The sequence below is a fragment of the Guillardia theta genome, assembly GCF_000315625.1.
Source record: "Guillardia theta CCMP2712 unplaced genomic scaffold GUITHscaffold_74, whole genome shotgun sequence".
NCBI lineage: Eukaryota > Cryptophyceae > Pyrenomonadales > Geminigeraceae > Guillardia > Guillardia theta.
The window spans coordinates 324,343-349,077 of NW_005434600.1; the positions used below are offsets into that span (position 1 = coordinate 324,343).

Here is a 24,735-nt window from a genome sequence, read left to right on the forward strand (position 1 = left end):
AAGATAACAACACACGTTGCAAGAAGAAAAGACAACAAGACACGTTGTAAAGGCATCAAGGCACCAGAAGATTTTGGAGCTTTCTTTCTTCCAATTCGAGTGGGCTTGTATGCTCAAGAGAAATCTTGTTGGCCTCTGCGATAGAAATCTGAAGGAAATCTCCCCCTCAATGGGAATCCGTTTTCCATCTGGCCCCACCTCCTATTTCTAATCTGGCCCCTCCTCCTCGCCCTGCTCCTTCATCCTCCTCAACCCCCTCCACTTTGTTCCTCTCCCCCCCCCCCCCCCCCCCCCCCCCTCTCTCTCCCTTCCCCTGCTCCGCCTTGTCGTTCTCACCATCGGCCACGGGGATGCTGGAGCGGCTGCTGCCATCATAGGTCTCCTTCAAGACCGCAGAAGATGGCGGAGCCACAAATACCGCAAACTCAGCCGCAAACTCCTCTGAAACTCCTGCAGAAACTCCTGTCCACAGTACTGATTTTTAACTCAACTTTGAGTAAAAGACTCTGAGAAACTTGGTCGCCGGATCAGTCACGGCGAAACTCAGTGACTCGGACCCGTGACCCGGCCCGGCCTGGGCAGCCCGGCCTATCTGTCAGGCTTCGGACTGAGTTGGGCCGGGCAGCCGAGTCCGATCCAAGTGTCCCCCGGGAGCCGGCGGCCGCTCCGGCCGCGGGTGCCGGCCGGGTGCCAGGCCCGGCCCGGACTCGGGAGCCCGGACCGTCCGATCGGTACGGAGCCAGACTCGCCGCCGGGCCCGGGCCCGCCGGGCGTCTGCCCGCCCGGCCGTAACGTTCTTGGATGTCAGCAACAATGATGTAACCGTCAGCAACTAGCTGTACACCCCTACTCACAACACCCCCACCCCCAATGAAGGCCTTGTAGCTGTTTCCACCCACCCTTGCATTAGGCAACCCTCCTTATGGAATCAATCACCCATTCTTCTCAATGGTAAAGTACCGGTGTTATCAATGTACTCCACGACAAATTGCATACCCTACCCCCTCTAATCAAACATACGTGTCTGCACCCCTACTTGACCACTACCCTGAGGGAACATGGATCCGTCCCTTCCGTCTCACTACTAACACCTCATTCTATTACCCTACCCCCTCTGAATTTTGACTACCCTACATCAATCCCAGACATACACCCGGTGCTTCAGATCCTGAATGGACCCCCACCCGATGTCACAGATTCGATGTACCCCCTCCTTGCAATTTCACTAAAGGGTGTACCTTGTGCTTGTACCCTACCCCGCAATTCAGCTGTGATAGTAGTTAAATATACCCCTACTCAATCCCTTACCAGCCCTAGCCCAGAACATGGGCTGATCACCCTACCCCCTCTTCTCCCCGCACTAGTCGTATATTCCTCACTACCCCTCAGGATCCAGAGATTGCTGTCCCTAGGAAAAAATTATTGCGTTGGTACCCTACCCCTATATGGTCTGTTTGACTCCCGTAGAAGTACCCGTGTAGAAAGGACCTACCCCCTCAAATGATCCAGATCAAGAACCCTACCACCTGATTTCCCTCTGCTTTGAGGACCCGCACTTTGTTAGGACTACCACCCCTCCTTTTCTGATTCTTCCCCGTGATACTGCAGTACCCTGCTGTCCCTGCTCTACACCCCAATATTTTCAATTGAGTACCCACCCTTTCTGCTGCAAGCCACTCAACAATGACCACCCTACCTGTCTCAACTCTCCCACAACCCGCCAAATGCTATGAGTACCCGTTCTTTTTCCGATGAAAATACCCCACCCCCTCCTCTCTGCCTGTGGCCACGAGCGGCAATGCGCATCGTCGTCGCCGTAGCCGGTACTCCCCCACCATGGCAGCTCCTGCTGGTCCTATCGAGCATGCTTCCGCCTTTCTTGCTTCAGCTGACCTTACCCCACTCCTCTCTTGCTTCGCCCTTGCCTTTCTACCGCGCGTTTTTTCTATTCCCCGAGTCTCCTCTGCTCTATGTACTGTGGTCTATCTCCGCGTGGAGTCTGACCTCCTGAAGATGGAGGAGCATGAACCGAACTACATCCCCCATGTACACATACAATGTATTGATGCGTGCCAAACGTGATCACGCCAGAACTGTGCTGTATGCACTCATTTCAGCGCGTTGAAGTCATCTTGTGGATCGATTTTCCATTTTTCAGGGATTTGCGCTGACGACCGGTTTTATCTCTTCTCGTATCTTCATCTGTACCGACCTCATATTTTAACAAAAGCTTAACTTTCACAATATGATTTACACGCTCCTTGTTCGTTGATATGTAAATCCTTTTTCTACTGCTCAACAGTCCTTTTCTTGCCCATGGACCGTAAGGTGTTGTGCACCCAGTAGGCGATGCCTGTCTATGTTTATGATATATCATATCACATCCTCACACCAAATATGTCGTGCACTCACATGCAAGTGGATGATAGAGTTGGTCCTGATCTGGTTTGCAGGCGTCGGTGGCGTATGGCTATTGTGGAAGCGGTTGAAACAGTACCTCGAATATCGCGGGAGAAAATTGCCTCCAGTGTACAGGGAAGGACTTCATGTTCCCCTGCTGGGAGCAGCCCTTCAGTTCCTCTCGGATCCTCTGAAAATGGCACGTCGAGCGCAGGACGTGCATGGGGATATCTTCACTGTGTATGTGCTCGGAAAGAGGTTGACGTTCATGTGCGGCCCTGATGCTCAGGAGAACTTCTGCCGAGCGAGGGATGACGAGTTGTCTCAGCAGCAGGCATACAAGTTCAGTGTCCCCCTGTTCGGCCCCGGTGTGGTGTATGATGCGGATCTGGAGAAGAGGACGGAGCAGATCAAGTTTGTAACCAACTCGTTGCACACTACGGCGATCGGCCAGTATGTGCCGATGATGGTGGATGAGGCTGAGAAATACTTTGCTTCGTGGGGAGATGAGGGAGTCGTTGATATTTACACCGCCCTTGCCGAGCTCATCATCTTAACGGCTTCCAGATGCCTGATGGGTCCAGAGATCCGTAGCGAGCTGCACAAGGAGGTCTCAGAGCTGTACGCGATTCTTGATAAGGGCTGCACCCCAATTTCATTCTTTGCCCCATATTTTCCCATACCGGCGCATTTCAGGAGAGACAAGGCCCGTAGACAGATGGTGGCACTCTTCCAGAAAGTTATTGAGAAACGTAGGAAAGAGAACAAACGATACAATGATGTGCTTCAGGTGAATATTTGCCTACCAGCGCAACTGCACCAACGTGATGCTTTTCAGGTCTACATGGATGCTACATACAAGAATGGTGACAAACTGCCGGCACACGAGGTGTGATTTGTTCTTGCCTTGTCCGCAGAATGTGCTGATGCAGGATTTGGTTGTAGGTCACCGGATTGCTTATCGCTCTGCTATTTGCGGGACAGGTAGTTGCCTCAGCCGCAGCCATTTTGATTCACGCGTTCCTGCTCCGTTATGCCCTCATGGTGCCTTGACTGAAATTCTCTTGGCAGCACACTTCGTCTGTAACTTCGTCCTGGACTGGTTTGTACATGTTGGACAATAAGAAGGACATCATCCCGAAGGTGTTGATCTCTCTTTGCATTCAACCGGGACTTATCTTGATGTTCAGCTTGTCGAAGAGCAAAAGAAGGTTGGAAAAGTGATTGATCATGAGGTAGAGTCGCACCCGTTGGTCTCAACACACTCTGAAAGTCCACAAGGCGATCAAGAACATGTCTCTTTTGCACGCAACAGTGTCGGAGGCGTTGAGAATGCAGCCACCACTCATCTTTGTCATGCGAGAGGTGCTGCCCACTTTGAGCGCTGCGGTCCAGTCTAATCGTTGAGTGAAGGTCCTTCAAGATAGGCAGTTCAAGGATTACACCATCCCCAAGGTATTGCACCAAACGCATCTTGTCTTGTCCTGGTATCCTGACACATGTGGGTAGGGAGATGTAATATTCCTCTCTCCTTCGCTCTCTGGTCGACGACCAGACGTCTGGACCAACCCTGACTCGTTCGATCCCTTCCGGTAGAGATGCTGCACTGCTGTTTCTCCCTCCACTAACTTGATTCTCAGCTTCTTGGAGCCAAGGGAGGAGCATCGCAAATTCTCTCATGGTTGGCTTGGGTTTGGTGGCGGGTATGTCAGCCCGGGCTCATGGCACGATGTTGGTCGTTGAGTGGATCGTTGCAGGCGCCACCGCTGCTTAGGCGAGCACTTCGCCTATGTCCAGATCAAGACGTGAGACAATGTTTGTTGCTCCGGTCACATCTGAGCCACTGCAGGATTTGGGCTTACCTCCTCCGTAACTTTGAAATGGAAGCTGTATGTGCTCCAATCCTGCTTCCACATTCCTTCATCTCCTCCTCTGCTCCATGCTTCATCTTCGTCCATGCGGATCTGTTTTGTGACTCTTTGTCGATAGGTTGGACCCTTGCCTTCACCCAACTACGAGGTAAGACGCATCTGTGTTGGGGCGACTAGCTGTGTAACCCCTGCTCCGATGGAGCTGATTTTCACTTATCTGTGTGTTTGGGCGAATGCATTCAATCATGAGATTTTTTTTGATACATGACGCCATATGTGCAAGGACTTGTGTTTGTCTGCCAGTATTGCGCTCTTGTCATTTATATTCGGCTTCATTCTTCCCTTGTTGACCTGAAACTTTTCTGTGCCGGATGCAGTTTTCTGTGTTTCTGTGTTTCTGTGCCTTCCTATCTGATCACAAGTTCGAGTCGTGATAACATTCTCTAACCTAGTTGACAGGCTCTTGTTGTTGGTCCCAAGCATCCCTGCCTCATCCGCTATGTCCGTCGCAAGCTGCCCATCGACTGATCGATCGGATGTACCCCGGGGCTCGACTCGCTCCGCCCCCTCTGTCATGTGATTTACGTCAGTGAATGATTAAATGTTCAGATTCTCCGCAATCTGCCGCTCGCAGAGACTCAGGCAGTTCCGACCGAGCTGAAGACTCTCGTTGGATCGGTTGCCAGCGGGCCCACCGTGCACCGTGGCACTGCCGCGGCCCCGGCGGCCCGGGAGTCAGCGGCGGCGCGGCCGGGCGCTCCGAGCTGCGGCCAGGCTGCTGCTGGCCCCCCGGCTTCAGTATCCGAGTGTCCGGTCGGCCCGCCGGCGGGGCCGGTCCGGGTCAAACTCAACTTTCAGAGCCTCGGAGGCCGGCTCAGTACGGTCCTCCCAGTAGTCAACTACCGGCCCCGGCCCGGGCCGGGCCGGGCGGCCGCACGTCGGGCTGGACTCGGAACTCGGAAGTCACATGGCCGGACAATTTCCATGTCACGTGACACGACCCCTCGGCTTTCGGCTCCAAGAGACGCGCGACTCTTGACGTGATGAGTTCCCCTACCCCACCCCTACCCTCTCCCATTCACTACCCACCAGTCATGAAAATTATACTTCGGATGAGGTACCCTAGCACCACCCCTCGAATGGAACCACCCTGATTTATTCGTATCCATCTACCCCCTATACCCTACCCCTCTAGAAGTCAGCTCAAAATGGACGTGACGAGCAGGGTAGGTTCGAGGTGGGGTAGTGTGAGTATGTAATGCTGTAGAGACCCTGGTACTGCTACAGCTCCACATAGAGAGCAGCGTTTACACGAGGGGGTTCTTTGAAGGAATAGAGGGGGTAGGGGTGATCATTTCTTGGGGAAGTGGGTGGGTGGTGTCCTTATGTGGCGATGGTTTGATCGTAAAGGAGGGGTGGATATGATTTTCAACGTATTAGGAGGGGTTAAACAAGGGAGTTCTTGGTTTATTTCATGGGTAGGGTAATTCAATCGGGGGTAGGGGTTCTTTTCCAATCTAGTGGGTTGGGACTCGGGTATCATGTCCCCACTACCCCACCCAACATTCACATCGATACCACATGTGACAGTACCCGTACCCTGAATGCTACCCCTTCATGGTAGACTACCCCTCTTTCCCACACAACCAAGTGCTCCAACCCACCACCTCCACCACTTAGTCCGTTACCCACCCCCTGAAAGGACTTATCGAGAACCCTACCCGTTAGGACAGGAATTATTATTACCACTGGGCACAATTTGTGCCAAGAAACTGAGTACCACCCCCTACCCTCTGCCAATATTCCTGGACCCCTACCCCCAATCCGCTCTATCGGGTACATTCGGCTATTTGGGTTTTTAATTGTGCCATTATGGATTTGGTACTGATTCAGTACATCGTGAAAGTAACATGAATATATATATTATTGAAATTATACTGAGAAATTACTGGACAGAAAATAACTTGCTACAAGTAAGCCGGACATGTAAACAAGAGGTACAAATAATAAATGTCATTTTACTAAAAGCTACTGGAAATTCCAGTAGAGTAGCACAATCGATTGTACCCTAATCAGACAATAAAGTTTTGGAGTATTTTAAAATCTATTGAATTTGGTAGAGAACTTCAGTACACTTCCATATCAAACCCTCCATTCCCCTACTGCAAAACAAACTCTCTCACACAAATAAAAACTGTATTTAAAATCAATTCAAAATTCTTTTAGAGGGACTTTGTATTCCCTTAGGGATCCTAGGTCCAATCCCCTAGGGCGTTGTAGGATCCCTAGACCCCACCGCCTCCCCCAGTCCTACTCCATGCACCCCGCAGTTGTTAGCGCACCAGCGTAGTCGCTTCTCCTGCTCCTGTCGGCCGATCCTCCTCCTCCTCCTCCTCCTCGTCCTCTAACTGGTTCTTATCCCTTCTCCTCTTTGTGTGCCTTCACTTCCAGGGCTCCTGTTCGTGGTCGACAAGGCATTTGCAGTCAAAACTGTGCGCTGAAACGTGTGCTTGCTCGGTAGTTCGATTCCACCTTGAAACTATTCTGAACGGGGCATTCTGAAGCCTCAAAGGTTTCTTGAAGAGGGAAGAACTGGAGCAGACCGAACTTGTGTAGCTTTCCTTCAGCTTTAGAATCACCACGTCGATCGGCAGGGGGGCTCCGTGAACATGATGATTTGTTGAAGCTGAGACTGCGAGCCTGGGCTGTTGGAGCAAGGGCAAGGAACGTATCCACTAGTTGGAGAAATTGTATGATTGCGCATCGACACGCCTACTAGAAACACACTTGCACAGAGATCTGCAAACGCCCGAGACTCCCTTACTCCCGTGTGCATACAGTGTCTAGTGCCGTCTAGGAAATGACCGGCAAGGCGTCTGGTCCAACGCTTGTCCACTCCACTGCCAACATGTCTCCAAGCACATCGAGCAGCCCGGGCCCGATCCTCAACAAGGAGGTGAAGTTGGACGAGCTCTCGAAGTACTTTCATCTGCCGGAGAAGGCAGTGGCCAAGGAACTAGGGATCTGCCTGACATCGCTCAAGAAGCTGTGTAGAAGTTACGGCATCACCAGATGGCCTTTCCGGAAGCTAAAAAGTCTGGAGAGGACGATGCGAAAAGTGCAAACAGAAGAATCGTGGAATGTAGGCGGACAGTCCACGGGTGACGGCGATAGCAAGACACCAGTACCAGAGCTGAAAGTGAGTCCGCTGGGTTGTGTATGATGTGTTTGTCCTAACTTGCTGGTTCTTCAGCGAAAACCTTACACTGTTGGAAACAAGACAGTGTTTCTTAGTGATGAGGAGCTGGAAGTGTTCAAGATGACCATGGGAAAGGATCAGGCTAGCGAGCTGAAGCCGACTCCAATCTCAACGTTGGAGCCCTCTCTGTACTTCCCATTCGCTTGAGAAAGCTTCTTCCTTAAATTTTACACAAACAGGATCAACAACGCGACCATGGCTGCTGCAAGCTCGGCACTGGCTAGCGTGATCAGAGTCTCCAATGAGAACTCGAGCCACTACGACACCAGCTACTCCAATGGTGGCGACTTACAGCCCTCCCCGCTGCTTCTGACCTCTTTGGAAGGCAACGCAGATGCGGACGAAGAGAACTGCACGGTTTCTGCTGAGGTGTGAGCTGTGCTCGCAGGATATCGTATCTGACAGCTTGTCGTTCCTCCCAGGTGAAGGGCAACACCCTCGTGATCGTCCACTGGTCTACCCTGTGGTCGCAACCGCAGCTCAAGGGGAAGCTGCTGTATCCTCTCAAGGGGGTGAGGCTGTGGCTGAATGCCGTCCCCTCTTCCTCTGACATGCGCTGCAGGTTTCTCTCCGAGTGTCTACCGACGGCGTGACCGCAGAGTTGGAGTTCCCGTCGTCTGAAACTGCCCAGAGGGCCTTGAGAATATGCAAGATGGCTCAGAGTCAGGCGGCGCAAGCCAATGGTGAGGGCTAGAGGCTGGATTCAGCCAGCTGGTTGCTCACTGTCTTTCCCAGCTCCTAAGACGATCCCACCGGCCAGTTCAGCCGCTCCCATGGGTATGCCTCCGCTGAGGGCCTTTTCGATGTTTGGCTCACATGCGCATGAACAGAGGCGATACACTTCAGCCTGTCGCCGCCAGCCACTGAGAACACGATACACGCCTTGTTAACAGATAGTTGTGGGCTCCAGCCGCCATCGACCCAGGTGCAAGCATGTTTTGAGCTGAGCTTCCGATCTCAAGGCGGTGCCAGGCTGGGTTCAACCTCTGGTCCACCTTCCTCAACGGAGGAGCTCCTCCTGGATCTTCACAGTCCGTGAGTTGACACATTGTCATGGTATGTCACATCGCCCTGACTTCTCTGCTTGGCAGCACGGCACTGGATCCAGCCATGCTACTTCAAGTAAGCTCGTCTTGCCTTGTATATCTTTCCTGCCTCTCCTCTGAATATCTTGCGACCAGCATCCGATGCAAGAACTGCGATCACCAGCATGTGCGATAGCCTTCCTTCACCTCCCATGTCCGGAACAGCTCTCGGTACCTGTTTTCTCTCAAGTTACTTCACGCAGCTGACAACTCTGCTCGCAGGGATCCTCTTGGATCACTCGACGGCTCCTCCTATCTCTGCTCCGCTGTCCTCCATCTTTCCCAACATGTTCCAAAGGTGTTGGACTGAAGGGCCTCCCCTCCTCGCCCTCTGATCCAGCCTGTCTTGCAGCAACTCTGAACACAACACCAGCGGCCATGGGAATCACTCACAACCCAACAGCTGTGACAGGTGAAACGATTGCGCCCTTCTTCTCCTCCTCCCTCCTTCACTGATGTCCTCGTGAACAAACATCCGCATCCTCCTTGTTTTCCTTGCTTTCCTTGCCTTGCCCCCTCTTCTCAGTTGGCTTCCTCTCGCTTCTCCCCTAACTTTTTGGCTGCAGCCTCGGGTCGTACCTTAAGGACGAGGCTGAGACAAAACCCGAGCAGCCCAAGTCTGAAGTGCCGGAGAAGAAGCCTGCGGGGAAGCGATGATCGGATCTGACCCGCCACACCAGGGGCCCTGCAAGCCTCAGGCTGGTTCGGCGGACCCAATGCGTTGATGCGGCAGCGTCACTGTATTCCCGGTCGCCGGCTTGTATCATCATAGTACAGTACTTTCGAAGCTTTATGGCTTGCTGGCGCCTGATTCAATTCAAGTTCCGAGTCGCCGGGCTTCACAGGCTTCAGAATCGTTCAAGTTAGTACTGAGTACGGTCACGTGACCCTGGCAATGGCATCAGCCCGGCGCTTACGAGGCAATCGCTCGGAGTTCGGCTTCAACCATGATGATTTGCCGGGCACCTCAGTCAGTAGATACCGTAAGTTGTGAGTGAGTAAACCGTTGAACTGTGAGCCGCCTTCAGTCTCACTGGCAGCCTGCCTGAGTCACGGAGTTTTCGGCGGCGGCCGCCGGCCGGGGGCCGGGCCGGGCCCGCGACTCGAGGAAGGGCAGCGATTGGGGCGTCTTTCTTGATTATCTCATACTACAGGAGCCTTTGGGGCAGTATTTTTTTTTCTTTTTATTAATATTCTCTACTTTGGGTTTTAATATCGCTACCATCACGATTTTTCAAAACTATTTTATTTAGGCATGCGTCATGTAAAATGCTCAAAAACAAGGTCAAAATTTTAATTTGGGCCACCCTGACCCTCATTTGCAAGGGGTGTTCAGCGTATACTGAAAGGGCTGTGGGACTCAAAACTTTAAAATACCTGCAAAGTTTTATATGTTTTTAAATGCAGGGTATTTCAGTACATGTTTCTAAGATGAGTTTTCTATTTCGTTTTATTTGTACCATAGAGGAGTGGCTAAGAGGTACTGTTAAGTAAAATGGTACCTCCGGAAATGTACTTCTATAATTGATTTTAATCTTACATGTGTTCCGCGCCTCGTCCGCTGTCGCCATGGCGTCTAACCTGGTAAAGAAGCTCGGCATGCCCTTCGCTCCATGCGACTCCCCTGCTTCCTCCTTTCTCCTCTCCCTCTCATCAACCTCAACACGCTTGCCATCCTCGTCCTCCTCCTCCTCAAGGGGCTTGGTTACTTGTCCCCAGCCACTGAAAGCGAAAGAGTCATGGCCCCCTGCAATCTAAACTCGACGGTGCATGTTCCGGGATTGCGGGTGTTTATGTCTTGAGAATGTTTTGGTCATAACAAGGATGGATATGCTTCACTTATTTATGGGGAATGCTTCTTCTCACCTGCTTGCATCCTGCTCCTTACATGTTTCGCGTTGGTCGAACATCCCGACCAAGATTGTCTGCTTTTTCCTGCTCAGTGATTTTGGTCGTGTTGAATGTTAAGCCATGCATGTTCAAAAAGCTGTCGATGTCTGCTCCTACACGCGCTCCCCTCCTTTCCCCCCGAGCTCATTGTCCGCCCTCATGCCGCTGGAGCATTCTCGTGTACGTCCGGATGAGTTGCCTTATTGCCAGGATATGCCGCTTGACGATGTTGCAAACGCAATGAACAGCTACTCTGAAGATGCTAGAGGATACCAGGTGATTATGACGGCACGCCTGTTGGCCACGATGTCTGATTAAATGTGCAAGTCCTGGGGCGGCGCCGGCTACTCAGCAACGAGGTGGGAGCTCTTTTCAGTGCTTACGGCATTCCTGACCTCTGCTCCTGTAGGGGCCCTGGCCTTGGCTGCCGTGTGTACGTGGGTAACCTCTCCTGGGACGCCCAGTGGCAGGACCTGAAGGATCACATGCGAGGGCCCAACCAGAACCTCGTACGTAGACTTGTTGCATCCGTGGTTTTCCAGTGACCCCTCTGCCAGAATGTTGTCCATGCCGACATCATGTACGAGGCTGGTGGAAGGTCGAAAGGATGTGCCATCGTGGAGTATGCCTCCCCGGAAGATGCGCAGCGTGCCATCGCCGAACTCAACGACACTGAGATGATGGGCCGTCTCATTTTTGTCCGGGAGGACAGGGAGGGCTTCAAGGGAGGTAATGCTGGTGGAGTCTAGGATGGAGCTGGGTATTTATGGTGCATTCTCAGGTTATTCTGCCACGACAACCTTTCCCAGTGGAGGCTACAGTAACTTTGGAGGAGGAGGAGGAGGAGGAGGAGGAGGTATCAATCGCAGACAATTCTGAGCGGTGTTGAGTTGGGACGTGTGAAGGTTACAACGGAGATGGATATAATTCGTTCCGTGGCAAGTCTTCCGGCTTCCGTGGTCGGTCTGCAGGAGGCTACGGTGCCGGAGGTGCCGGCGGTGCCGGAGGTGCTGGTGGCTTTGCCGGAGGTAGCGACCCTTCACGCACATGTGTCCTTCTTACGCATGAAGCAGGCATGGGTACCGGTGGCCGCAGAGTGTATGTGGGCAATCTGTCATGGGAGTGCAAGTGGCAAGACCTGAAGGATCACATGCGGACAGCAGGCAACGTGCTCCATGCCGACGTGATGACAGGTCCCGACGGAAGGTCCAAGGGTTGCGGCCTTGTCGAGTTCTCTTCCCCTGTACGATGTGTTGCTCTTGTTGTCTGAGCGTCTCACAGTGATGGCAGGAGGAGGCGGTGCGTGCCATCCAGGAGTTGAACGAGACGGAGCTCATGGGACGCATGATCTTCGTCCGCGAGGACAGAGAGATGCGATGAGCATGACGAGATCCCAGGGTCGAGACAAGTCGCATGTGACAGGGGCGTATACTGACCTGTCTCGCGTGTGATTTGTTCTCGTTGCCGTCGGTACCGCAAACGTGAGGCATCGCTCTAAGGTGTTCGAGCTGCCTGTGGAGCTGCTGGGATGTGGGAATCTTGTTAGTTGGGTGCTGTACATTTTCAGGTTCTTGCTCATCTTAGTTTTCGAAGGGTTTGTTTGAGTAGAGTTGCGCTTTTGTGGTGAATGGAAGAATGATTTCTAGTTCCCCTTCCCTGCCCACTCCCCCTATTTCTCTCTTCAATACGTCGGATCTCTCTCTAGTCGTCAGCACGTTTGAGTAGCCCCATGACAAATTGTCACTTCGTTGGTTTGTAAGTGCAAAGCGGCCAACATGTCGTTCTGAAACGACATAACCTGTCATGTACCTTATTGTCATCTGGCTCGGCAGCCAGCCATTCATCGTTTGTATCTTCCGAGTCTACGCTCAACCTATCTCCCTGTAGTAACGCACGCTCCTGAAATTTGTCTTGACTAGTCGCAGCCAAGATGCAGAAGGAGGAACAGCGCCTGGATGGAGGAGAAGTTCCAAGAATGGACAAAAGCAGGGCTGAAGAGGGAACACGTCTGCGATTTGCGCCTGCCCGTGCACGAGTGGCATGTCGTTCGGTGGCTAGGATCGATCGGAAGGCCGGAAAGTGATCAAAAAGAGGCTCTACTAATACACAAATCATCGCTTCTAATACACTAGTCATCTCTACTAATAAACTAGTCATCTCTACTAATAAGCTAGTACGGTCATCTCTACTAATAAACTAGTCATCTTTACTTATATCGGACAGAAAGGTTGACCAGGCGGAACACTAACGGGAGGGAAACACCAGGAGGGACGAGCTCACAGGCTACACAAGAGATGGCAGGGCGTTGAAAACTAACTTGCTGCCTACTGCCTCGAGCCATGCACCCTCAACGGTCATCATCAGGTACTAGTATAATGTGACCCCACCTTCCATCGCTAATGACGGTTTATGATACACCCGAACATCATATCCTCTAACACACAAACACTCCTTGCTCCACGCTCACAAGTACTCCAGCAGTGTGGTCAGATCATCACCCACTCCCTCCACCCCCTCACTCAGATCTTGTTGGCAGGATCTAGGCCGCAGTAGGCGTGAGCTTGCTGCGGGTCCAGCTCGAACACTGCAAAGCGCTCGTAAGTCCCTGAGACAGTAACTCTCCCCTTGCTCTCACCATCGATGGGCAGGTTGCCAGTGTCCACGGTCTCGACCTTGTTGTCGGCGGCAGCTTGCATCTCGGCCACTTGCTTCTGAGCATCTTTCGTCTCCTTCCAAGGCAAGTAGCTGACACGTGTCACAGACGCGCTCGTCAACAACAAGACAGAGGACTTACACCCGCTTGTAGATCCACCACGACGAGATCATAACCCACACAACCACTGAGCAGAAGCGAGTCATGGAAGGAGCAAGCAGAAGCGAGTCATAGAAGAACAGGCAGCGGCGAGTGAGAGAAAGAGAAAGTAGAGGCGATTCATAGAAGGAACGAGCAGTCAGTTAGCAGAGCCTCCCACCTCCGATTGTGATGAGGACGATCTTTGTTGTAGTGTTGGTACCCCCAGTACTGTAACCACCTGATGAACTGCTGCTGCCACCTCCCTTGCTGCTGCTGTAGCTGGACTTGCCGCCACTGTAGCTGCTGCTGCCTCCTCGCAACCAAGACATAGTCTGCTCCATCCCAGTCCCCGACATGCCCCCTTCAAGTTCGCGACCTGGCAGGGTTGACAATGGTTTAAAAGGTCAAAACAGGATTTTACTCGACAAATTTGAAAATCTTCTTTGGAATCGTCCGAGGACATTTGAACTACTAATCTTTATCTTACAAATTGAGGTCATGATTTCAAAATTACTAGGCTTGACGAACGGTTTACTTTTAATTTTGTCAACTTTCCTACCAGGCCTCTTGATAGACTTATAACATTTCTCATACAAAAATAAGTTATTTATAACGTTTAAAATATGCCCGGCCATAGTGACGGGCCTTTCAATAGTACAACGGAAGATACTAGTAACCGTAGTACTCATGACTACCGGAGTGACAGTGACGCCGGGGGCCGCTACCGTACGGCCGCCCGGGCCGGTCTCCGGGGGCCGCGGACCCGGCCGCGCGGTCGCCCGACTCACTGAGTCAGCGGCGGCCCGGACACTGTCAACAGTCCGTCGCCGGCGACTGGAAGTTCCGAAGTTCGGACTTGAACTTCGGAAGGCAGGCTCAGTTGCAGGCACAACTTGGGCCAAGTTGTTGCAGACCGACGGTGGTCACCGTTCACGGAAGACGACCGTACTACGGTAACAACAAGCACAGTCTGACATCAGCCGCGGCGGGCGGCAACTGAGTCACTGCGTATTGGACCGGTGCCGGGCCGCTCGGCTGTCCGACACCGTCAGTGCATCCGATGATGCCCTCACTGTCATGCAACCGGTGACCGTTGAACTAGTCCGTCCGAGTCGGTGAGCCTTCAAGACTCCTTGGAAGTGTAACCGTGTTGTACTTTGCAACGCAGTCACGGTACCATCCGATGGTCGGACCGAGACGTTGTAGGCGAGGACCAGGACGGTGAGAAGAAGCTCGTTCAAGTCGGTCACAACCGGCACCGATTGTGAACTGCTCAGTGACCGTGCAAGGGCTGCTGCAGTGTCCTGTCCCATCGATGATCCTGACTATGTTGCAACATGATCGAGAATGACTGCATTCTTCTATCAGAGTGCTATGGTTCTCCAACCCTCACAGCACTACTTCAACTTCCACCTTCCTTCTCCTACCTCCTACTGACAGCTTTTGCCAACAAGGTACCAGACAAGTCCGTAAATGTCTGAGTTGACCCCGCTATCGCTCAAGCTGGCTGCTCCTGCGGGAGTGCTCCTGCTCCCACCGCCCCAACCCTCGCCATTGGTATTGACGGCTGATGATACACATGTACATCGACACACCCGACGCCGTCTGCTCGCATGGTCAGAACATCGGATCCATACCCACTCCCTCCTCTCTCGCACTCTCAGGTCTTGTTAGGAGGGTCTAGGCCGATGTAGGCGTGAGCTTGCTGCGGATTCAGCTCGAATACGTTGGCAGGCACGCTCTGATCCTCCCCGTTGACATCGGGATACTAAACATTCGAGTGAGGGAGATCTGCGCCGTCCAGACAACAGAGCAAGAGTGAGCATACCGCGACAGGGATGCCGTCGTCAGTGACCTGCTGACTCGCACGCCGAGATGGCAAGTAGCTGAAGCATGTCAGGCGAGCAAGTCTTGAACGAGACCAGGAGTGCTCACATCCTCTTGTAGTACATGTAGACGCTACCAACGACAAATATCGTAACTGTAGCAAGTGAGCGAGGCGAGCGAGCGGGTAGAACAGTCTCGTACCAAAAATTACGATGTAGATTATGGTGCCGATGTCACCTCCTATTGATGACCCGCTGGTTCCTCCTGCTCCTGTTCCTCCTGTCTTGCTGCCGCTGGACTTTCCGCCGCCGCCGCCGCCTTTTCTCCAGCCCTCCATCCCAGGCTCCTGGCTGCTCCCCATGACGACTGAGCCTTGCGCCGCTTTTTCGAGATTCACCTAAACTAAATCCTTTTTCTTTGAAATTACATGGTGAATTTTGGCATCCCGCTTTCAAAAAAATGTTAACTTTTACTAGCAGCCTGGCAGGTGCCTACCGTAGGACGGTCGGACGTCAATTGAATGAGTTTCAGTCACTCAGTCCGACCGGCGAACTTGGGCCCGGCCCGGGGACTCGGATGCCATGCCGGGCCGCCGAAGTAACTAAGTGCAGCCGGCCTGGCAGCCTGTTGCGGCCGCGGCCGGACTCCGACGCGGCTCACCGTTGGCGGCCGCGTTCGAGTCGTGACTCGCGGATCCGATGCCCCCGTGGCACGGACTGAGGCAAGTTCCGAATGGCGGCAATGGCAGTGGGGCGCACTGCGCCGGCGGCACTGAGGCCGCGGGCGCACATGAATTCAAGTTGTCTGAGACCGTTCTGTACAGCGGCCAGTTTACAAGGACCGGCGGCCGGGGCCGTTAGCCCGGCGCATCACTACTCATGGCGGGCCGGGCCCCCGTTCACTGACGGCGGCGTCCGGGCCGCGAAAAACCGTTGAACGGGTCAGCGGTGACTCCGTCACGGTCAACTTTGTTCAGCGCCTCGCCAGGTGACCACGGAGTCACTGAGTCAGTCACTTCCAGAGGCTTGCCGCGGCCAGTGCCGGCCCACCGTGACAGCCACGGTAGTAAACGACACACTGAGTGACACTGAATGAAAGAAAGCGACGGTGACAGTCGGCTGATCATCATAGTACAAGTTCCTAGGCCCTGTCACGGCCCGGTGCTCTTGACACATCACCCTGAGGAGCGGGGGAGACCCAGGCTCCTGCCTTGATAGTACCTCGACGTCATAATAGTATACAATTTTGGATTCAGATGTATCCACCTAGTCATATCATTACATGGTTTCATTTGACTTAAGTTTGGTTTCAATTCTGTTCAACGTTCGCACACACACCATAAGACGATCTCACTGAGAAGAGGCTCTTGCTGCCAACGCTTCTCCCTTCTTCTCGTGGTTGTCGAAGTGGATGAAACTTAGCAATGGAGGGAAGAGAGAAGATCAGAGATCAGCAACGAGAAGGCAAGAAGGAAGAACCAAGTGTGACTCAGGGGAAGAGTGAATCAGCTCTATTCCATGCAATCTTGGGGTGAGCATGAAAAATTTACTCTTCCTCGGCAAAAAAGTTCTACTCTCAACACCCACTCTTCGTCCTCCAACCCTACACAATATGCTGACAACAGCAAAGCATGCAGGCTCGACCAACCTTGAGGGCCCTACTTGTATTGGCTCCTATTTCCTCCCTCGCACAAGAGGCAAGTTGGCAGCAAAGGCTCCGATGGCAGGAGGAAGCGCAAGGAAGAGAGACGCTGCTATCCCCGACAACCCGGCCATGCTGAACACCAGGCTTCAAGGGTTGCTCATCACTCAAAGGTATCAGGTGCGATGATGTCATACTAGCGGTGCTAGACCAGCGTAAGGGAGAGGAGACCCCTTTGACTGAAGGGGCTGATCCTTATACAGGCCGAGGAAGGGAATAGGGGTAGTGCTGCACGAGCAAGCGGTACTAAAGAGGAGCGGGGCAGATGTGAACGAGGGTGAGGTTGCCTGCTTGAGCGTAGCAAGGCTGTCATACAAGACTCAACGTAAGTGCTGGTCGTTGATAATACCTCGCGCATCAAGCTCCTCGTCCCCGTCCCTTTGCTGCTTCCGCTTCCCTGTAGCCTCGTGTGCCCTTGACGTCCTCGCCGCCATCACGTTGCTCAGCACGTCCCTGCAGCATCCCGGCCGCCTCAGCTGTCCGTCGGGGGTGGCAGCAGCAGCAGCAGCAGCAGGGGAGGGGAGGGAGAGGGAGAGGGAGGAAGAGCTTCGGGAGGCTTGGCGGGAGGTCCAGGGAGAGACTTGGAGGATCTTGATGGTAGAGCGAGGGGGAGGGAAAGGGAGGGGGAGGGGAGCTGCAGACATGAGGCAGGGGGCTGAGGGGAGGAGGGTGAAGGGTGTAGCGAGAAGGAGGGAAGGGAGGAGGATTGAAATCACGTGAAGGGGGTTCAGGTCTTTATGTGTTATCAATCTCGCTGTCTATCTCCGTAAAGGTCCCTGCGACTAGCTGGTACTACCCCCACCCTACTCTGAGACTATCCTGACACCCCTACCTGACTTTTTTTTAAATTCCCCGACGTCAAAAGAGCTCGTTTTGTATCTCTGCCGTCACGCTGACGTGCTTGCACTTGGATTGTTCGGATCTTGAAGGTCCCACCCTTCTCGTCTCGCACTAGAGGCTCACTTAGGCTTCATCCCACCTCGAGCTATGCTCTCCATTAGTCGGATCTGTCGCGTGACTCCCTCGTGATTCTCTTCATCCCGCATATCAGGCATCCTTTATGTCCCTACTCCCCCTCACTCCTCTCCGCACGACGATCATGGGAGGCGGAGGCAGCTCGTCCTTGGACGCGGAGAGGAGGAGCATGAAGCGGGTCGTCGAGGAGGGGAGGAGTTAAAGGAGACGAGGACGGGAGGAGACGAGGCGTTTGAATGTGTTCCTGTCGCCTTTCTCATCACTTGTGTCACAACCACAAGCTCCATGAGGCCCTGCTTCTAACCAGAAGGGCAAGAGGAGGGAGAGCGAGTGAGGGCTGGCTGACCCGGTCAAACCAGTGCAGTGATGTGTACTTTACTAGCGATGCTAGTGCAGTGATGTGTACTTTACTAGCGATGCTAGTGCAGTGATGTGTACTTTACTAGCGATGCTAGTGCAGTGATGTGTACTTTACTAGCGGTGCTGGACTCACAAGCTTCTGCTCCTCTTCTTACCAGGAGTGATAGAGACTTCCACTGCTGTCCCTTACCTTGACAAGTTTGCGGTGTGACCTGCTAGGGCCCTCGCATATCAGTCTTGTCCTCAAGCGCTCTCCTGCCTTGACAGCACCTCCCACCCACACTGCTATCGCACATCAACCTCCTCGTGTCTTTCCGCGACCTCGTCCCCGTCCCCCTCCTGCTTCCGCTTCCCTGTAGCCTCTTGTGTCCTTTCGGCGGCGGCGGCAGCAGGGAGGCGGTGGGAGAGGGAAAGGGAGGAGGGGCTTCGGGAGGCTTTGCGGGAGGTCCAGGGAGAGACTTGGAGGATCTTGATGGTAGAGCGAGGAGGAGGGAAAGGGAGGGGGAGTGGCGGGGGGGGGGAGAAGGCGCTGCAAACATGAGGCAGGGCGATGGAGGAAGAGGGAGCAGGTACCAGAGCACGGAGCAGGGAGCAGAGCACGGAGCAAGGAGCAGGGAGGAACCACGGGAGAAGGATGGAGGTCCCGTATCGGGGGAGTGGGGCAGGGGGAATGGGGCTGGGGGAATGGGGCTGGGGTGTGCTAGAGCAGGGGAGTATCTCCCCGATATCTTTTGCTGTTCGACTGGACTGCATGACTGATAAGCCGGCCAGTCATTCATTTTTACTTCACGGAGATTGTATCGGGGGAGCAAGCATGAGCTTGCATAAGTCGTCAGTTGCACCCTGCAGGACAGTCCCTGACCCTTCTCATTCTCAATTAGAGGCACACTTAGACTTTATCTCACCATGGGCCCTGCCCTCCATGCCCAAAATCAGTTCTGTAACAACACACCTCTTACGATCTGCAGAAGTGCAACTCCTCCACTACTTGTAAACTGACATCCTTTCGTCCCCTACATCATCCTTCCTCCATCCCTCCTTTGGCTACACCCTTCACCCTCCTCCCCTCAGCCCCCTGCCTCATGTCTGCAGCTCCCCTCCCCCTCCCTCCTCCCCCCCCTCGCTCTACCATCAAGATCCTCCAAGTCTCTCCCTGGACCTCTCGCAAAGCCTCCCGAAGCTCTTCCTCCCTCTTCCTCCCCCGCCCCCTCCCTCCCCCTCCTCCTCCCGGGAGTCCTCCTCCTGCCTGCAGGGACGTGCTGAGCAACGTGCTGGTGGCGAGGAGGTCGAGGGCACAAGAGGCTACAGGGAAGCGGAGGCAGCAGGGGGACGATGACGAGGGCGCGGAGAAGACGCGGAGGAGGGGAGGACACGAGGTGCTTGATGTACGATAGGTGGAGGTTATCAATTACCACAAGTTAAATTGCTAGAAGATGCAAGGGGATCGCAACATCTCACAGAGTGAAAGACGAACACATCGGCTCTGCTCGTTGGAGTGAAACTCACATGAAGTAGGAAGACTATCAGCTCATCTTCCTGAATCTATGAGATGAGCTTCAGATATTCATTGCCACCGGTCCCTTGCTCAGGCATGGACAGTCTGCAGAGGATTTTGTCGTCGTTGCTACTTCGATCCAGCAAAGCACAGCCATACGCATTAGTAGTGGAGATAAAATATTGCTCTGACAACGAGCCTAGCGCAAAGAAGTTCGTCCACAAAATGAACGGATTGCAAGATCCCTTGCTCTCGTATCAAGATCATATCAGATCAGATCAGATCATGTCAAGTAGACTTACTCACTTCCTCTTATTGTCTTCCTCTCTCCCTCCCTCACTCGCGCTCGCTATCCATCTCGTCTGCCTGCCCTCCCCTCCCCTACCGTACCCTCCCCTCCCCTCTCCTCCCCTCTCCTCCCCTCTCCTCCCCTCTCCTCCCCTCTCCTCCCCTCTCCTCCCCTCTCCTCTCCTGCCCTCTCCTGCCCTGCCTTGCCCTGCTGCTTCTCCTTCTCTCATGGATTTTCTCCCTTCATCGTCTTCTGCTCTTCTCTTCCATCAGCTTCGCTCTCCATCGCTTGCTCGCTCGCTGCTTTCCTTCATTTCGGAACCAGCAGGGGTGGTTGCTTCTTATGGATAGGGTCAGATATCAAAAGGGTAGTTTGTAAGGGGTACTTTTGTAGTGAATTACATGGTATCACCGTGGGTACTCAAAACATTTTAAAGAATTACACGGGTAGGGTATACAGAATCAAAGTAGGGTGGGTAACCTCTAGGGATCAGTGGGGGCAGACGCAATGCAAGTGCTGAAGGGAGAGGAGAAGGGGGAGGGGAGGGGGGGGAGGACGAGGAGGAGATGAAGAGAAAGATAACATGATGATAACAGCATGATTAAGATGATCCAATCAGAAGGTAGAGGTGGTCTGATGGATCCATCAAGGATCAAGGATGAGGGAGCAGGAGCAGGAGCAGGAGCAGGAGCAGGAGCAGGAGCAGGAGCAGGAGCAGGAGCAGGAGCAGGAGCAGGAGCAGGAGCAGGAGCAGGAGCAGGAGCAGGTGCAGGAGCAGGTGCAGGAGCAGGAGCAGGTGCAGGTGCAGGAGCAGGTGCAGGAGCAGGTGCAGGAGCAGGTGCAGGAGCAGGAGCAGGTGAACCCGCTGGATGGAACTTGGACACAGCTAGGGGGCTCGCTGCAAGAAATGAATATCAGTGTAGATTTAGTTTGATATCAGTGTAGATTTAGTTTGATATGATCTTGAGGCTTAAAGTGGCCACCAGATGAAAGATTTACTTGCAAGCCGAAGGAGAGTAGTGCATGGTTTGCCTTGCTAGAGTTGTTATTTGCTCTCAGTCACTTATGTTCATCGCAGCACAAAGGCGCTGAGTCTTGTCGAGTGAGCTGGATATCAACTTGTTTTCCACCTACCATGAAGGGCAGAAGATGAATTGCGCTTGACTGTTTCTTCGCCTGTCCCTTTCTTGCTCCAAGAATGCCAGCGAACGAGCTCATGCGTCTCCTCTGTTTGTGCATCATTGCGCAGGGTTGCTCCACCATGGGGAGGCGATGCTGCACCGTCAGGAGTCAGGGGGGGCAAAGGGGCATGGGAACTTTCCTCCGGCATGGAGCGGGGAAGAAAGTGAAGGGAATACTGGCCTTGCGAGGAGGGAAGGAGTACTCGGACTTCAGTGAATCGTTCCAGAGCAGCCTGGAGGAGAGGATCGACCCACACGAGCTCGACCAGCTCCTCACGGACCACCTGCTGTTCATCGATGAGGACAAGGCAGAAACTGTAGCAATGAGGGAGGGAGTGCAGAAGGAGAAGAACAAGGAGGAGGAGATACCGGTGCTGCCCTCTGATGAGTTCAAGGCAGGAAAGATGGAGGAAGAGGGAGGGGTCTTGCGTCCTCTGACAGAACGAGGGCTCCTCACCATCGAGCAGCATGAAGACGACGGCATGTGGCACTTGCACTGGACCTCCCGCGTACCGAATCGAGCCTCCGTCGGTAAGCTAGACATCCTCCTCCTCTCCGGCGACGGCTGGATCGAGAGGCTGATGGACTGGAAGGGAGAGCCTGTGACTGGAGCGAGGATCTACCGAGTCGGGCTGAACTCAACCGGGAGGGTGTACTACTTCTGGATGCAGGAAGCGTCGATCGAGGTGGACGACGTGCTGTTCAACCGTGTCGATCATATTCTCAACCCTCCCACCTACAACGAGAGCTTGGAGGGATTCGGATGGCGTTGGACCTCTCATCTCAACATCAGCTTGTCTCAGGGGCTGCACAAGGCGCTTGTTGGCGTGCGGGATGCAAATTTAGAGCTCCCCAACGTCCCAGCAGCGCATGACGAGCAGTGGAGGAGGGTTTCAGAAGTTCAGTCGCACAAGTACCGCCAACACTGGATCGTCTATAACCGAATGCATCCTCCTCAACAGGCCCAGGACAAGGTGGCGACTCCCCGGCTGATCCCCATGGGAGGCAAGCACCCCCGCTTCTGGGAGAAGGACGGGGCAACCAGGATCACGCACTGGGACCCGATCTCTATCACCTGCCCGACCCCAGGAGCAGAGATCTACTACACCTTCTGGCCCAGCATAGACTACTACTGGAATGTAGAGGATGCGGACGAGACCCCTTGCGAGCTGTCGTGGGAGAAGTACCAGGGGCCGTTCTCGCTACCGTTGCCTTACTTCTTCGAGGAGAAAGGATATGAGGACTGGAGGGTCAAGGCGGTGGCTGTGAAAGAGGGGATGACTCGCAGCGATGTCGTAGCAGGGGAGTTTGCTGTGGTGACACATAAGGAGGACCTGCCCAAGGTCAGGTATGACGTGCACATGCGGTTACGACACGTGCTGGAGAACTCTTCGCACCCGCTCTTCATCGAGTACGACATGAGGATTCGGAGAGCGTGCTATGCGAGAAAGAAGCACTGGGAGGCACAGTTGGAGAAGCATGCGAGCGGCGAGATCAACGAGTTTACGGAGCAGGTGAAGGGAGGAGAAGGGAGGAGAAGGGATGAAGTGGTTGGTAGCTAGAAATGAAGGAGAGAATGAGAGGAGGAGGAGAGAGAAGAAAACAAGAAGGCGGATGAAAGACATGATGCTTGCTGTGTCGTGACAGCAGGAGAAGCAAAAGCACAGGCAGAAGCAGGAGTAGGAAGAGAGCGAGGAGGGGAGATGAATGGGGTCGAAATCCTGTGACAGTCTTCGATTGCTCAGTTTCTACCCCTGGAAGGATTCCTGCACTTCAATCGCCGTGGAAAACTTTCACATCAGACCAAGGAAAACGATCCTGCGTTGCCTCCGGTGAAACTTCCCTCCTCCCCTCCTCCCCCTCTCAACCAACCTCCAGCTTCCCTCCTTCCTTATATCTCCTTCCCTTAGCTCACAAACCTTTCTCTCCCCCTTCCCTCCACGTACTCCTCCCTCTGTCCCTCGATCCTCCTTCTTCCGCCTTTCCCTCTCACTCGTTTTGTTCAATCTCCATCTCCCCTGTTTCCGCCTCCTTGTCTGTCTCCTCCGCTTCCTTCTCCTCCCTCTTCCGCCTGCTCCTCCTGCTCAACCCAACGCAGGGTGCTGTCTGCTTCGATGATATCACTGGGGTGCCTCTGAACAATCAAGGATTTCCTGTTGGCCCTCCCACAGGCAGGCGGAGGAAGGCAAAGGCAAGAGAAGTAGCCAAACCAGGGGGAGGAGGAGGAGGAGGAGGAGGAGGAGGAGGAGGAGGAGGAGGAGGAGGAGGAGGAGGAGGAGGAGGAGAATCGAAATCGTCAGAGAGAGCAATGGGGGCAGGGGCTGAGCAAGAACTTGAAGAATCTACTTTGACAAACATGCAACAGGTTGACTTGACTGTTTGCATTAGGCTAAGTCAGTAACTTGTTGCAGGTTATAAAAGACAAGGTTGTGACATGATGTTTCGTACATTCTTTGTTTTTTCCTGTCATTTCTTTTTTCTCGGAACTTCTCTTTTTCTTTTCATCTCCTCTTTTTTGTTTGCATTTGTTCCTGTTTGTAGTGGTTGTTCTCTCAATGATTGAATCCTGTTTTCACTGCTCAATCTTTTGCTCTGTGTGCAGGAAAGCAAGATCATGTCGGAAATGAAGAGAGATGTCTCGTCGATGATGACAGGTTTTCCAGCCTTTCCTGCTCTCACGTCCTGTCGCGATGACACATGGATTGTAGATGATAATGAGAGACAAACTGCTTCTGTTGAGGTGAGCAAGAAATGTACAAGACTGCATTGAAATGATAGATTGTAACATCGTCGAAGGATAGAAAGGATGATGGAGAAGGAGAGTGGGAGGGAAGAGGAGGGAGGAGCAGGCAGCAGGAAGGAAGAGAAGGAGAGGAAGAGAAGGAATTTGGGGGACGGGGGGAATGAGTAGGAGGACGAGAAGAGGACGAGGAGGAAGGAGTTTGGAGGACAAAGACAAGGAGGAAGCAGGGGAAGGAGGAGGGAGAGAAAGAAGGTGCAGGGAGCTGTGAGGAGGAGAGGTAGTGAAGCGGATCAGGATGGAGTTGATGACGGTAATGGCAGGATATGCACGATGAAGGACTACAATCTGCCCTTGGTAACTTCATTAGCTCGAGGACTTTGTTGCTGAACCTTGTGTTCTTCTCGCCTCCCCTTGCCTCCTCTCCTCTCCTCTCCTCTCCTCTCCTCTCCTCTCCTCTCCTCTCCTCTCCTCTCCTCTCCTCTCCCGTCCCGTCCCGTCCCGTCCCCTCCTCTCCTCTCCTCTCCTCTCCTCTCCTCTCCTCTCCTCTCCTCTCCTCTCCTCTCCTCTCCTCTCCTCTCCTCTCCTCTCCTCTCCTCTCCTCTCCTCTCCTCTCCTCTCCTCTCCTCTCCTCTCCTCTCCTCTCCTCTCCTCTCCTCTCCTCCTTGTCCTCCCCCAACTGCTCCTACCATCTGTTTCTCCGTCTCCATCGCTACCATAGCCCTGCTCCGCTCTCTCCCTCCCCCTGCCCCTTCCTTCTATCCCCTCCCTCGCGTCCTCCTTCTCCTTCCCACTCACCTTGCTGACTTCACATAGGACGACGACGATCCTCAGCTCCCTCCTCCTCCCCCCTTCGGCTCCATCGGTT

At 53.6% G+C, this 24,735-nt stretch overlaps 6 protein-coding genes across 6 annotated transcripts; 4 read left to right on the forward strand and 2 right to left on the reverse strand.

Annotated features, from left to right (window-relative positions):
* Positions 1-2,316: 2,316 nt before the first annotated feature.
* GUITHDRAFT_114338 (p450 superfamily protein) lies at positions 2,317-4,799 on the forward strand (the record flags this gene model as incomplete). Its single annotated transcript, XM_005826532.1, has 14 exons — positions 2,317-2,323; positions 2,454-3,190; positions 3,239-3,289; positions 3,346-3,384; positions 3,472-3,543; positions 3,591-3,635; positions 3,682-3,765; positions 3,814-3,855; positions 3,910-3,992; positions 4,041-4,103; positions 4,158-4,205; positions 4,250-4,289; positions 4,390-4,419; positions 4,731-4,799. The coding sequence occupies 14 exons, from the start codon at positions 2,317-2,319 to the stop codon at positions 4,797-4,799; spliced, it is 1,410 nt and encodes a 469-aa protein (XP_005826589.1).
* A 2,380-nt stretch (positions 4,800-7,179) lies between these two features.
* GUITHDRAFT_76281 (hypothetical protein) lies at positions 7,180-7,494 on the forward strand (the record flags this gene model as incomplete). Its single annotated transcript, XM_005826533.1, has 1 exon — positions 7,180-7,494. One exon carries the CDS (start codon positions 7,180-7,182, stop codon positions 7,492-7,494), a length of 315 nt encoding a protein of 104 aa, XP_005826590.1.
* Positions 7,495-10,764: 3,270 nt separating this feature from the next.
* On the forward strand, positions 10,765-12,149 carry GUITHDRAFT_160003 (hypothetical protein; the record flags this gene model as incomplete). The annotated part of the gene is made up of 5 exons (XM_005826534.1): positions 10,765-10,781; positions 10,915-11,014; positions 11,063-11,234; positions 11,579-11,748; positions 11,796-12,149. The coding sequence occupies 5 exons, from the start codon at positions 10,765-10,767 to the stop codon at positions 11,883-11,885; spliced, it is 549 nt and encodes a 182-aa protein (XP_005826591.1). The 3' UTR covers positions 11,886-12,149.
* Positions 12,150-13,024: 875 nt separating this feature from the next.
* On the reverse strand, positions 13,025-13,655 carry GUITHDRAFT_143390 (hypothetical protein; the record flags this gene model as incomplete). Its single annotated transcript, XM_005826535.1, has 4 exons — positions 13,025-13,089; positions 13,141-13,250; positions 13,300-13,345; positions 13,478-13,655. The coding sequence occupies 4 exons, from the start codon at positions 13,653-13,655 to the stop codon at positions 13,025-13,027; spliced, it is 399 nt and encodes a 132-aa protein (XP_005826592.1).
* A 1,304-nt stretch (positions 13,656-14,959) lies between these two features.
* Positions 14,960-15,487, reverse strand: GUITHDRAFT_114342 (hypothetical protein; the record flags this gene model as incomplete). Its single annotated transcript, XM_005826536.1, has 4 exons — positions 14,960-15,067; positions 15,128-15,185; positions 15,235-15,280; positions 15,328-15,487. 4 exons carry the CDS (start codon positions 15,485-15,487, stop codon positions 14,960-14,962), a joined length of 372 nt encoding a protein of 123 aa, XP_005826593.1.
* Positions 15,488-21,144: 5,657 nt separating this feature from the next.
* On the forward strand, positions 21,145-22,810 carry GUITHDRAFT_114343 (hypothetical protein; the record flags this gene model as incomplete). The annotated part of the gene is made up of 2 exons (XM_005826537.1): positions 21,145-22,641; positions 22,775-22,810. The coding sequence occupies 2 exons, from the start codon at positions 21,145-21,147 to the stop codon at positions 22,808-22,810; spliced, it is 1,533 nt and encodes a 510-aa protein (XP_005826594.1).
* Positions 22,811-24,735: the final 1,925 nt, after the last annotated feature.